The sequence below is a fragment of the Pristiophorus japonicus genome, chromosome 4 (genome assembly GCF_044704955.1).
Source record: "Pristiophorus japonicus isolate sPriJap1 chromosome 4, sPriJap1.hap1, whole genome shotgun sequence".
NCBI lineage: Eukaryota > Metazoa > Chordata > Chondrichthyes > Pristiophoridae > Pristiophorus > Pristiophorus japonicus.
Genome location: NC_091980.1, coordinates 152,732,960 through 152,745,939, shown reverse-complemented (window position 1 = coordinate 152,745,939; position 12,980 = coordinate 152,732,960). Strand labels below are relative to the sequence as shown.

Here is a 12,980-nt window from a genome sequence, read left to right as displayed (position 1 = left end):
TGGTTCTGTCTTCACGAAGGAAGACACAAATAACCTTCCGGATGTACTAAGGGACAGAGGGTCTAGAGAGAAGGAGGGACTGAAGGATAGCCTTATTAGGCGGGAAATTGTGTTAGGGAAATTGATGGGATTGAAGGCCGATAAATCCCCCGGGCCTGATAGTCTGCATCCCAGAGTACTTAAGGAAGTGGCCCTATTGGTGCGTTGGTGATCTTTTTCCAACAGTCTATCGACTCTGGATCAGTTCTTATGGACTGGAGGGTAGCTAATGTAACACCACATTTTTATAAAAAGGAGGGAGAGAGAAAACGGGTAATTACAGACCGGTTAGCCTGACATCAGTAATGGGGAAAATGTTGGAATTAATTATTAAGGATGAAATAGCGCATTTGGAAAGCAGTGACAGGATCGGTCCAAGTCAGCATGGATTTGTGAAAGGGAAATCATGCTTGACGAATCTTCTGGAGTTTTTTTTGAGTATGTAACTAGCAGAGTGGACAAGGGAGAACCAGTGGATGTGGTGTATTTGGACTTTCAAAAGGCTTTTGACAAGGTCCCACACAAGAGATTGGTGTGCAAAATCAAAGCGCATGGTATTGGGAGTAATGTACTGACGTGACTAGAGAACTGGTTGGAAGATAGGAAGCAGAGTGTCAGGATAAACGGATCCTTTTCAGAATGGCAGGTAGTGACTAGTGGAGTGCCGCAGGGCTCAGTGCTGGGACCCCAGCTCTTTACAATATACATTAACGATTTAGATGAAGGAATTGAGTGTAGTATCTGCAAGTTTGCGGATGACACTAAGCTGGGTAGCGGTGTGAGTTGTGAGGAGGATGCTAAAAGGCTGCAGGGTGACTTGGACAGGTTAGGTGAGTGGGCAAATACATGGCAGATGCAGTATAATGTGGATAAATTGAGGTTATCCGCTTTGGGGGCAAAAACACGAAGGCAGAATATTATCAGAATGGTGGCAGATTAGGAAAAGGGGAGGTACAACGAGACCTGCGTGTCATGGTTCATCAGTCATTGAAAGTTGGCATACAGGTACAGCAGGCAGTGAAGAAGGCAAATGGCCTTCATAGCTAGGGGATTTGAGTGTAGGAGCAGGGAGGTCTTACTGCAGTTGTACAGGGCCTTAGTGAGACCTCACCTGGAATATTGTGTTCAGTTTTGGTCTCCTAATCTGAGTAAGGACGTTCTTGCTATTGAGGGAGTGCAGCGAAGGTTCACCAGACTGATTCCAGGGATGGCAGGACTGACATATGAGGGGAGACTAGATCAACTGGGCCTTTATACACTGGAGTTTAGAAGGATGAGAGGGGATCTCATAGAAACGTATAAGATTCTGACGGGACTGGACAGGTTAGATGCGGGAAGAATGTTCCCGATGTTGGGGAAGTCCAGAGCCAGGAGACACAGTCTTAGGATAAGGGGTAGGCCATTTAGGACTGAGATGAGGAGAAACTTCTTCACTCAGAGTTATTAAACTGCGGAATTCCCTGCTCAGAGAGTTGTTGTTGCCAGTTCATTGGATATATTCAAGAGGGAGTTAGATATGGCCCTTACGGCTAAAGGGATCAAGGGGTATGGAGAGAAAGCGGGAAAGGGGTACTGAGGGAATGATCAGCCATGATCTTATTGAATGGTGGTGCAGGCTCGAAGGGCCGAATGGCCTACTCCTGCACCTATTTTCTATGTTTCTTGCTGCTTTTAAATTTACTCTTTTCTGAATCCTCCCCCCTGTCATTAGTTTAAAGTTCTGTCTACTGCGCTAGTTATTTGATTAGCCAGTACACTGGTTCCAGCGCAGTTCAAGTGGAGCCCGTCCCAACAGAACAGCTCCCTCTTTCCCCAGTACTGGTGCCAGTGCCCCATGAAGCGAAACCCCTGCCTCCCACACCACTCTCTGAGCCACGCATTTAACCCTCTAACCTGTTTATCCCTGTACCAATTGGCGTGTGACTCAGGTAACAAGCCAGAGATTATTACATTTGAGGCTCTGCTTTTTAAGTTGGACCCCAACTCCTCAAACCCCCTCAGCAGAACCTCATTCCTTGTTCTACACATGTCATTGTCCTACCTAGACCAAGACAACTGGATCCTCCCCTTCCCACTCCAAGTTCTTCTCCAGCCGTGAGGAGATGTCTTTAACAATGGCAGGCAACACAGCATCAGGGCATTGAATATAAAAACAAGGATATGTTGTTGAATCTGGAATCCATTTGTTTGTGAAGTACTTTGTAATATCCTGAGGAATGTGTTGTATAAATGCAAGTTTTTTTTCCCTTGTATCAGACATTGTTAGGCCACAGTTGCAGTTCACGGGACCCCATTATATACGGGATGTAGGAATGCAATGGAGAGGCTACATTCAAGATCCTATAGAATGCCACCAGGCTTGAGAGGCTCAAAAATTTCACTAGAGCAAAGAAGTTTAAAACAAGAGGGTCTAATAAAGGTTTTCAAAATGTCCGAAGGTTATATGACGGTCGGATCGATAGTGGAAGTTATTTTCTTGGTTGAGGAGCAACACTGAGCCCCAGTGTATTTATATTGCTCTCCGAGAGGGGAAACCCTGCTGGAATGTGATGGTTTCGCAATCTTCTCTCTAGGCTTTAAGTGAACGTTTCAGTGGAGAAATTGCAGATGACCAAATGGCTCACAGCTGCTTCTTCCCCGACGAATATTTCACTTGCTCCTGCACGTGCCTCAGCTGTGGGTAAGTATGTATCCTTTTTAAAAACAATGTGTGCTTTCAGTAGGGGTGACAGAACTGGTTCTCAGCAACACTCTGAGGGGTGAACCTGAGATTGTGGCCATGTACAGCAATTGAAGGCGAGTCTAATTAACCTTTACTTATAATGGGCAAATTGGTTCGAGGAGTCAGTTATCAAGTCGGGCTGACATTGCTGATTATTAATCCTGAGTACTGGGTCATACTGATTCACCGTTTATAGTTAATTTGTAGAATTTGTGTTTTTATATGCATGATTCATAATGTGAGTGGGTTAAGGATTAAACCAGTAGAAGCTTCAACAGCAAGTGTTTATTTTAAATGTAACTGAGATAACCGAAATCCTCGATAGCAGGAACGTCCTTTCTTTGAACTTGGGTTCAGATCGTAGTGAGTCGAACTTACCAGGGACAGCTTGGTGTGAGCTGCTGCTCCCCCATCCTCACTGGTGCCCGGTTGGGAGGGCAGTCACATCAAATTAGAAATAAACAAAGTACATCAGAACTGAGAGGTTGTCGCGTCACTTGCATCGTCTGCTTGCCTGCCTTGTCGAGGGGATGTACAGCATGGGTAAGGAGTGAGAATGAGGGAGAAAACAATAGACAAATGGAACCTGTGCTAATTTCTCCACCATCATACTTGATTGGATTTTATTCCAGCCTCTCCCAGATGTGCTGACTTCTACATGGCTGGCTGGTACGTAACTCAAATGGCCATTGTTTGTTCCTGAGCTTGGAGAATATCAGCATAATCTGGTCATCGCCCGATGTCCACGAACATGCACTTTCCATTTGTTGGTTATTGGATACGGGAGCCCTGGCTGATTTTATTTGTTTTACCCTTAACTGAGTCCAGTTAAAGTGACCGAGCAAACAGCGAGGATCAGGAATTGAACCTGGGATCTATTGGGCAGTTGGCTTCAGTTTACATCCAATGTTAATTTGATCACAGGCCCTTAAGAGAAAGTTTGGATTGTATTTTTTTCTGTCACGTCCCAAGTGTTAATGACTTGATTGACCCGAGTTTTGGGACAGAGCTGAGAGGCTGACATAGTGGGTAAACCCAGGTTGCTGGCTCAGACCTCCAAATAGTCGAGTTCCACTGGGAGGAGTTTGCTTGCTTCTGTCCCGATGTTTGGGAGGGGTGGAGATTTAGAATAAAATAGAAATTGTTCTGAAATAGCACGTGTTGTTTCAGAAATAGTGCCCATTTCTCCCCATTCTGTTCATTGAAATGTTATACTGACAAATTGGAGCCATTTTGAGCATATAGACAAGGTACATAAGAATACAAGATGCTGAGTATTGTAATGTTGCTGTGATTTAGGATTGGCTGTAAGAACAGTATGAACCATGCAAAGGACGGCATTCCACACGAGGCTCCAAGCCGCTGCAGCTACTCTCACCAGTACGATAACAGAGTGTATACCTGCAAGGTGAGTCCAGTTCACATGTGCATCACTTTCCACTACACTCATCCTCCTGTAGATTAAATGGAAGGCATCCACTTACTGAAGAGTGACGAGGACATGTGGAGACCAAGCAATCATTCCCCAACTGTGCAAGATCAGCAGATGTCATTAATTCTGCTGGAAAATGGGTTTCACTTTTAATGACTTGCCTTTAAATAGAATCTTAAAGAGAACATCTTCAAGTGTTTGCCAGTGTTATGATAGACCCGAGGAATTCAGGGAGGTGAATGAAGGTGCATTCAGAGATAGGACACTTGTTGAAGGTGAGAAGAGAATTAGCAGGGCAGAGGGGTTTAAGGGAGAGAATTCTAGGAGAGGGGGCAAGGTGACTAAAAGCTCTCTCTTTTCGTTGTACTGCAAAGTTTTTGTCTTTAAATTAATTTGTGCTTTGTAGAATAAGATTTTCTGTTGAACCCTTTCCTGAATTTCTCCACGGCCAATATTTTCAGAGATTATCAGTTGACGACAGCCCCGAGAGTGGCTGCATTGATCCACTGAGAATAGTCGTATTTTATCATCCTCCTTCCTGACCAGTTGCCAGAAATTGTGTAACTTTAATTTTAGAATGAGTGGCTCTGGAGGAGTATCCGGGACTGAAGAAGATGGCTGTCCCAGTTTGCTCAGTGAAGTCCCAGTGTCTGAATCAATGGTGGGCTTAATCTGAGCTGGTCTTGGGTGGTCGCCAAGCCTGCAATGCCATGTCTCCATGAGTTGATATTAAAAGCCAGATTGCATCTTGTACAACACAAACAAAATATCAGAAAATGCTGGAAATACTCAACAGATCAGGCAGTGTCTGTGGAGAGAGGAACAGAGGTAACGTTTCCAGTTCTGATGAAAGGCCATCAATCTGAAACATTAACTCTTTCTCTCCACAGATGCTGCCTGACCTGCTGAGTGTTTCCAGCATTTTCTGTTTTTATTGTATCGAATGCTTTGTGGGATGTAAATGTATTCCCAACCTCCAGTAATGTTCTCCCTTTCCACACCACACATTTGGGTAATCAGTGAACATTTAACAGCTCCCCGAGTCACATTCATATGCAGAACCATAAGTGAGAATCTTGTTGAAAGAAGAAGGGTTATGCGAACATTTTTTTGAAAACCCTTAAAAGTCAAAAAGACTAATATTTGGTAGATGTGCCTTATTTTAATTTGAGAAACTCAATTTTGCAATTTGCATTACATTTCAAGATAACTAAGATTGTATTTGTACCCAATTCTAAAACGTGCTGATGTCCTGTGTCTCTAACTGGTTACTCATTGTTCTGATTGATGATGTTTCCAAATGGACTGCTCCTCTGCCTCCACTTCTGTTATTAAAACCTTCTGAAAACTGAGCAAGTTTTCAGTTATGTACCAGGGCTTGGCACTCACGCTTTGATCCCTTTTATCTGTTTTGTTTTTTCTCCTCCCCTCGCCACTCTGCAAAGAACGTTGGCCATGTTCCACGTTAAAAGCACAGTATAAATGGCAGCTTGTATCAATGCAGGGCTTCCACATAAAGTCAACATTCCCTGTATGTTAAAATTAAACTCCTGCAGCACTTCTAACCATCTACTCCATGAATTATCTGCAAGCAAATGCTTCAATCTTCTCTGTCTAGAATAGCATGAAGCCCGGATGTGATGTAGCTCATCACATCAGCTAAATGTGATGTGGATTTTAGGTGCATTACCTCACACACAGTGCACATGCTTAGAATGAGCAGCTGCTGGCACACTAGGTTTGAAAGGCACTCAGTTATGTGGTTTTATCTTTCTCCTTGTGTTAATTTTTCATGGACATCCATCAAATTCTTAGATGAAACAATTGTGGCTTCTCTATATAAAGTTATCATTTATAGCACAGTGCTGAGGATTTTATATCTGCAGAATTCACACTGCAAGGCTTAGTTTAGTGTGTTTGTTTTTTTATCCATACAGTTCAAATGTTCAGGCTTGATTTGCTTGCCATTTAATTTGAAACCAAAGTAATAAAGGGAAGCTCTTTTCCTTGGGTTGCCTTTCCAAAGGGTGCAATGACCTTGTGTTATCTTGCTGATTCTTGTTGGTGAGTTTGACCTTGAAGGCCATGAAAGCCAAGCCTGATCCCATTTTCACCAGGCTGTCACAGTAGGCACTCTCTAGGAGAGGTCACGCAATGGTCATTTCAATAGACACTCTGCAGGAGAGGTCACTCAATGGTCATTTCAATAGATACTCTCCAGGAGAGGTCACTCAATGGTCATTTCAATAGACACTCTCCAGGAGAGGTCACGCAATGGTCATTTCAATAGATACTCTCCAGGAGAGGTCACTCAATGGTCATTTCAATAGACACTCTGCAGGAGAGGTTACTCAATGGTCATTTCAATAGATACTCTGCAGGAGAGGTCACGCAATGGTCATTTCAATAGATACTCTCCAGGAGAGGTCACTCAATGGTCATTTCAATAGATACTCTGCAGGAGAGGTCATTCAATGGTCATTTCAATAGACACTCTGCAGGAGAGGTCACGCAATGGTCATTTCAATAGATACTCTGCAGGAGAGGTCATTCAATGGTCATTTCAATAGACACTCTGCAGGAGAGGTCATTCAATGGTCATTTCAATAGACACTCTGCAGGAGAGGTCACGCAATGGTCATTTCAATAGATACTCTGCAGGAGAGGTCATTCAATGGTCATTTCAATAGACACTCTGCAGGAGAGGTCATTCAATGGTCATTTCAATAGATACTCTCCAGGAGAGGTCACTCAATTGTCATTTCAATAGACACTCTGCAGGAGAGGTTACTCAATGGTCATTTCAATAGATACTCTGCAGGAGAGGTCACGCAATGGTCATTTCAATAGATGCTCTGCAGGAGAGGTCATTCAATGGTCATTTCAATAGACACTCTGCAGGAGAGGTCACGCAATGGTCATTTCAATAGACACTCTTCAGGAGAGGTCACTCAATGGTCATTTCAATAGACACTCTGCAGGAGAGGTCATTCAATGGTCATTTCAATAGATACTCTGCAGGAGAGGTCATTCAATGGTCATTTCAATAGACACTCTTCAGGAGAGGTCATTCAATGGTCATTTCAATAGACACTCTGCAGGAGAGGTCACGCAATGGTCATTTCAATAGATACTCTGCAGGAAAGGTCACTCAATGGTCATTTCAATAGACACTCTGCAGGAGAGGTCACGCAATGGTCATTTCAATAGATACACTGCAGGACAGGTCACTCAATGGTCATTTCAATAGATACTCTGCAGGAGAGGTCATTCAATGGTCATTTCAATAGACACTCTGCAGGACAGGTCACTCAATGGTCATTTCAATAGATACACTGCAGGAGAGGTTACTTGATGGTCATTTCAATAGACATTCTGCAGGAGAGGTCACTCAATGGTCATTTCAATAGACACTGCAGGACAGGTCACTCATTGGTCATTTCAATAGACACTCTCCAGGAGACGTCACTCAATGGTCATTTCAATAGATATTCTCCAGGAGAGGTCATTCATTGGTCATTTCAATAGATACTCTCCAGGAGAGGTCACTCAATGGTCATTTCAATAGATACTCTCCAGGAGAGGTCATTCATTGGTCATTTCAATAGACACTCTTCAGGAGAGGTCATTCAATGGTCATTTCAATAGACGCTCTTCAGGAGAGGTCACGCAATGGTCATTTCAATAGACACTCTGCAGGAGAGGTCACTCAATGGTCATTTCAATAGACACTCTGCAGGAGAGGTCACTCAATGGTCATTTCAATAGACACTCTTCAGGAGAGGACACTCAATGGTCATTTCAATAGACACTCTGCAGGAGAGGTCACTCAATGGTCATTTCAATAGACACTCTTCAGGAGAGGTCATTCAATGGTCATTTCAATAGACACTCTTCAGGAGAGGTCATTCAATGGTCATTTCAATAGACACTCTTCAGGAGAGGTCACTCAATGGTCATTTCAATAGACACACTGCAGGAGAGGTCATTCAATGGTCATTTCAATAGACACTCTTCAGGAGAGGTCACTCAATGGTCATTTCAATAGACACTCTGCAGGAGAGGTCACTCAATTGTCATTTCAATAGACACTCTTCAGGAGAGGTCACTCAATGGTCATTTCAATAGACACTCTGCAGGAGAGGTCACTCAATGGTCATTTCAATAGACACTCTGCAGGAGAGGTCATTCAATGGTCATTTCAATAGACACTCTGCAGGAGAGGTCACTCAATGGTCATTTCAATAGACACTCTGCAAGAGAGGTCACTCAATGGTCATTTCAATAGACACTCTCCAGGAGAGGTCACTCAATGGTCATTTCAATAGATAATCTCCAGGAGAGCTCACGCAGTGGTCATTTCAATAGACACTCTGCAGGACAGGTCACTCAATGGTCATTTCAGTCGCCACGGATTTTATTGCCCTTCCCAATGCAGGAGCGCTGAAACCATTTATAGCATCCCAGCTCAGATCGGTTCACTCCGCACAGGATGTGGATTGAACTTGGCACCCTACTGGTTTGTCACTGTCTGGGGAATTTACCCACTCACTATCGGAGCAGCTACAGACACACTTACAATAACCACCACTTGCTGTTAAGTCAGGTCCGGAATGCTGGGCTGGGGAGTTGTGGGTTGTTTAAACAGTTTAATTCAGTTTCAAATGATTTTATTTCAGGCATGTTATGAGCGTGGAAAAGAAGTGATTGTGGTACCCAAAACATCTGCTTCCACAGACTCTCCTTGGTTGGGTCTCGCCATATACGCGTGGTCAGGGTGAGTCCAATACCTTAACTTCACCACCAACACCATATCCGTCTAAGGTCCTGTCAACCCCCACAACTGCAGAAATACAGTATAATATAAAGCCAAATCAATATTTCATAGATTGTGTATAATATCCTACTCTTCCATGTTTACAGGTTTTCAAATACTGAATGTGTTGAATTGGATGAAAAGCTTCTTGTATCTTGCAGCTACGTGATTGAGTGCCCAAACTGTGGGATCATTTATCGTAGTCGGCAGTATTGGTTTGGAAACCAGGATCCAGTGGACACTGTGGTGAGAACGGAAATTGAACACGTCTGGCTTGGAGTGAGTAATGCGCATTCAATCTCGTGATGTAAAGACAACGCTTTGTTATCCAGGCTTTATTAGTAGGGCAAGAACGGATTATCTGCCCGTGCTTTGGGCTGGGAGGTGACTTATTTCTGTGTCTTAAATAGGAACTTGGAAATGCAAATTGTAGTTGCACAGGCTGTTTTCCTACTTGTGTGTATCAGTTTTTGGGAACACTCACTTTCATTTCAAAGAAGGGTATTGGACGGGCCGGGGGTGGTGAGTCTCGGACGGGTCGGGGTCGGTGAGTATCGGATGGGCCGGGGACGGCGAGTATCGGACGGGCCGGAGGCGGTGAGTATCGGACGAGCCGGGGGTGGTGATGAGTATCGGACAGCCGGGGGCGGTGAGTATCGGATGGGCCGGGGGCGGTGATCAGTATCGGGCGAGCCGGAGGCGACCTACACACACAAGGAAGGTCAGAGTTGATCACTGGTCGGGGCTGAATGAGCTGATCTCAAGCCAGGACAGCATTACTGGTGCTATAATTACCATCAGCATACAAGGGGGCAGTTGGCCAGAGTTCCTGCTTCTAATTCCTATCACTGCAGGAAGTGAATGTGTGGATGCTGGGAGACGTCATTGGGCTTGAATACACAGAAACAGGCCATTCGGACCTATGTTCCGTGCCGTGTTTATTTCCACATGAGCCTCCTTCCACCCTTCTTCTAACCCCATCAACATTCCTATTCCTTTCTCTCGCATGTGTTTATCTAGCTTCCCCTTAAATGCATCTCTGCTATTTCCCTCAACCACTCGTTTGGTAGCGAGTTCTACATTCTCATCACTCTCCTGAATTTCCTATTGGATTTATTAGTGACTATCTTATATTTATGGGTCCCCCCAGTTCTGGTCCCCCGCAAGTGGAAACATCTTCTCTCTGTCTACCCTATCACACCCTTTCATAATCTTAAACTAATATGGCAGGGGGATGGGAACCTATGCAGAGAGACAGAGGGAAATAAAATGGAGGCAGAAGCAAAAATGTAGAAAGAGAATAATAAAAGTGGAGGGCAGAGAAACCCAAGGCAAAAAACAAAAAGGGCCACATTACAGCAAAATTCTAAAGGGGCAAAGTGTGTTTAAAAAGGCAAGCCTGAAGGCTCTGTGCCTCAACGTGAGCTGCATTCGGAATAAGGTGGACGAATTAACAGCGCAGATAGCAGTTAATGGATATGATGTAATTGGCATCACGGAGACATGGCTCCAGGGTGACCAAGGCTGGGAACTCAACATCCAGGGATATTCAACATTCAGGAAGGATAGACAGAAAGGAAAAGGAGGCGGGGTGGCATTGCTGGTTAAAGAGGAAATTAATGCAATAGTAAGGAGGGACATTAGCCTGGATGATGTGGAATCGGTATGGGTGGAGCTGCGAAATACCAAAGGGCAGAAAACGCTAGTGGGAGTTGTGTACAGACCATCAAACAGTAGTAGTGAGGTTGGGGACAGTATCAAGAAATAACGGATGTGTGCAATAAAGGTACAGCAGTTATTATCATGGGCGATTTTAATCTACATATTGATTGGGCTAACCAAACTGGTAGCAATGCGGTGGAGGAGGATTTCCTGGAGTGTATTAGTAGGGATGGTTTTTTAGACCAATATGTCGAGGAACCAACCAGAGGGCTGGCCATCCTAGACTGGGTGATGTGTAATGAGAAGGGACTAATTAGCAATCTTGTTGTGCGAGGCCCCTTGGGAAAGAGTGACCATAATATGGTAGAATTCTTTATTAAGATGGAGAGTGAAACAGTTAATTCGGAAACTAGGGTCCTGAACTTAAGGAAAGGTAACTTCGGCGGTATGAGGCGTGAATTGGCTAGAATAGACTGGCAAAGGATACTTAAAGGGTTGGCGGTGGATAGGCAAAGGCAAACATTTAAAGATCACATGGATGAACTTCAACAATTGTAAGTCCCTGTCTGGAGTAAAAATAAAATGGGGAAGATGGCTCAACCGTGGCTAACAAGGGAAATTAAGGATAGTGTTAAATTCAAGGAAGAGGCCTATAAATTGGCCAGAAAAAGCAGCAAACCTGAGGACTGGGAGAAATTTAGAATTCAACAGAGGAGGACTAAGGGTTTAATTAAGAGGGGGAAAATAGAGTACGAAAGGAAGCTTGCCGGGAACATAAAAACTGATTGCAAAAGCTTCTATAGATATGTGAAGAGAAAAAGATTAGTGAAGACAAATCCCTTGCAATCTGATTCAGATGAATTTATAATGGGGAACAAAGAAATGGCAGACCAGTTGAACAAATACTTTGGTTCTGTCTTCGCGAAGCAATACACAAATAACCTTCCGGAAGTACTAGGGGACCGAGGGTCTTGTGAGAAGGAGGAACTGAAGGATATCCTTATTAGGCAGGAAATTGTGTTTGGGAAATTTAATGGGATTGAAGGCTGATAAATCCCCGGGGCCTGATAGGCTGCATCGCAGAGTACTTAAGGAAGTGGCCCTACAAATAGTGGATGCATTGGTGATCATTTTCCAACAGTCTATCGACTCTGGATCAGTTCCAATGGACTGGAGGGTAGCTAATGTAACACCACTTTTTAAAAAAGGAGTGAGAGAGAAAATGGGTAATTATAGACCGGTTAGGCTGACATCAGTAGTGGGGAAAATGTTGGTATCAATTATTAAAGATGAAATAACAGCGCATTTGGAAAGCAGTGACAGGATCAGTCCAAGTCAACATGGATTTATGAAAGGGAAATCATGCTTGACAAATCTTCTGGAATTTTTTGAGGATGTAACTAGTGGAGTGGACAAGGGAGAACCAGTGGATGTGGTGTATTTGGACTTTCAAAAGGCTTTTGACAAGGTCCCACACAAGAGATTGATGTTCAAAATAAAGCACATGGTATTGGGGGTAATGTACTGACATGGATAGAGAACTGGTTGGCAGACAGGAAGCAGAGAGTCAGGATAAATGGGTTCTTTTCAGAATGGCAGGCAGTGACTAGTGGGGTGCCGCAGGGCTCAGTGCTTGGACCCCAGCTATTTACAATATATATTAATGATTTAGATGAAGGAATTGAGTGTAATATCTTTAAGTTTGCAGATGACACTAAACTGGGTGGCGGTGTGAGCTGTGAGGAGGATGCTAAGAGGCTGCAGGGTGACTTGGACAGGTTAGGCAAGTGGGCAAATGCATGGCAGATGCAATATAATGTGGATAAATGTGAGGTTATCCACTTTGGGGGCAAAAACACGAAGGCAGAATATTATCTAAAAGGTAGCAGATTAGGAAAAGGGGAGGTGCAACGAGACCTGGGTGTCATGGTACATCAGTCATTGAAAGTTGGCATGCATGTACAGCAGGCGGTGAAGAAGGCAAATGGTATGTTGGCCTTCATAGCTAGGAGTTTTGAGTATAGGAGCAGGAAGGTCTTACTGCAGTTGTACAGGGCCTTGGTGAGGCCTCACCTGGAATATTGTGTTCGGTTTTGGTCTCTTAATCTGAGGAAGGACGTTCTTGCTATTAAGGGAGTGCAGCGAAGGTTCACCAGACTGATTCCCGGGATGACTGGACTGACATATGAGGAGAGACTGGATCGACTGGGCCTTTATTCAATGGAGTTTAGAAGGACGAGAGGGGATCTTATAGAATCATATAAAATTCTGACGGGACTGGACAGGTTAGATGCAGAAAGAATGTTCCC

At 44.0% G+C, this 12,980-nt stretch overlaps 1 protein-coding gene across 2 annotated transcripts in view; it reads left to right on the top strand.

Moving 5' to 3' along the window:
• zfyve1 (zinc finger, FYVE domain containing 1) overlaps positions 1-12,980 on the top strand; it is a 51,678-nt gene that overhangs the window by 25,652 nt on the left and 13,046 nt on the right. Inside the window, exons 4-7 of one of the 2 annotated variants that reach the window (XM_070878654.1) lie at positions 2,613-2,719; positions 4,061-4,169; positions 8,873-8,970; positions 9,171-9,288. In XM_070878654.1, the coding sequence (XP_070734755.1) occupies positions 2,613-2,719; positions 4,061-4,169; positions 8,873-8,970; positions 9,171-9,288 (432 nt within the window). Of the gene's footprint in view, positions 1-2,612; positions 2,720-4,060; positions 4,170-8,872; positions 8,971-9,116; positions 9,289-12,980 lie in introns of both variants that reach the window. The other variant, XM_070878653.1, reaches the window with a different exon arrangement.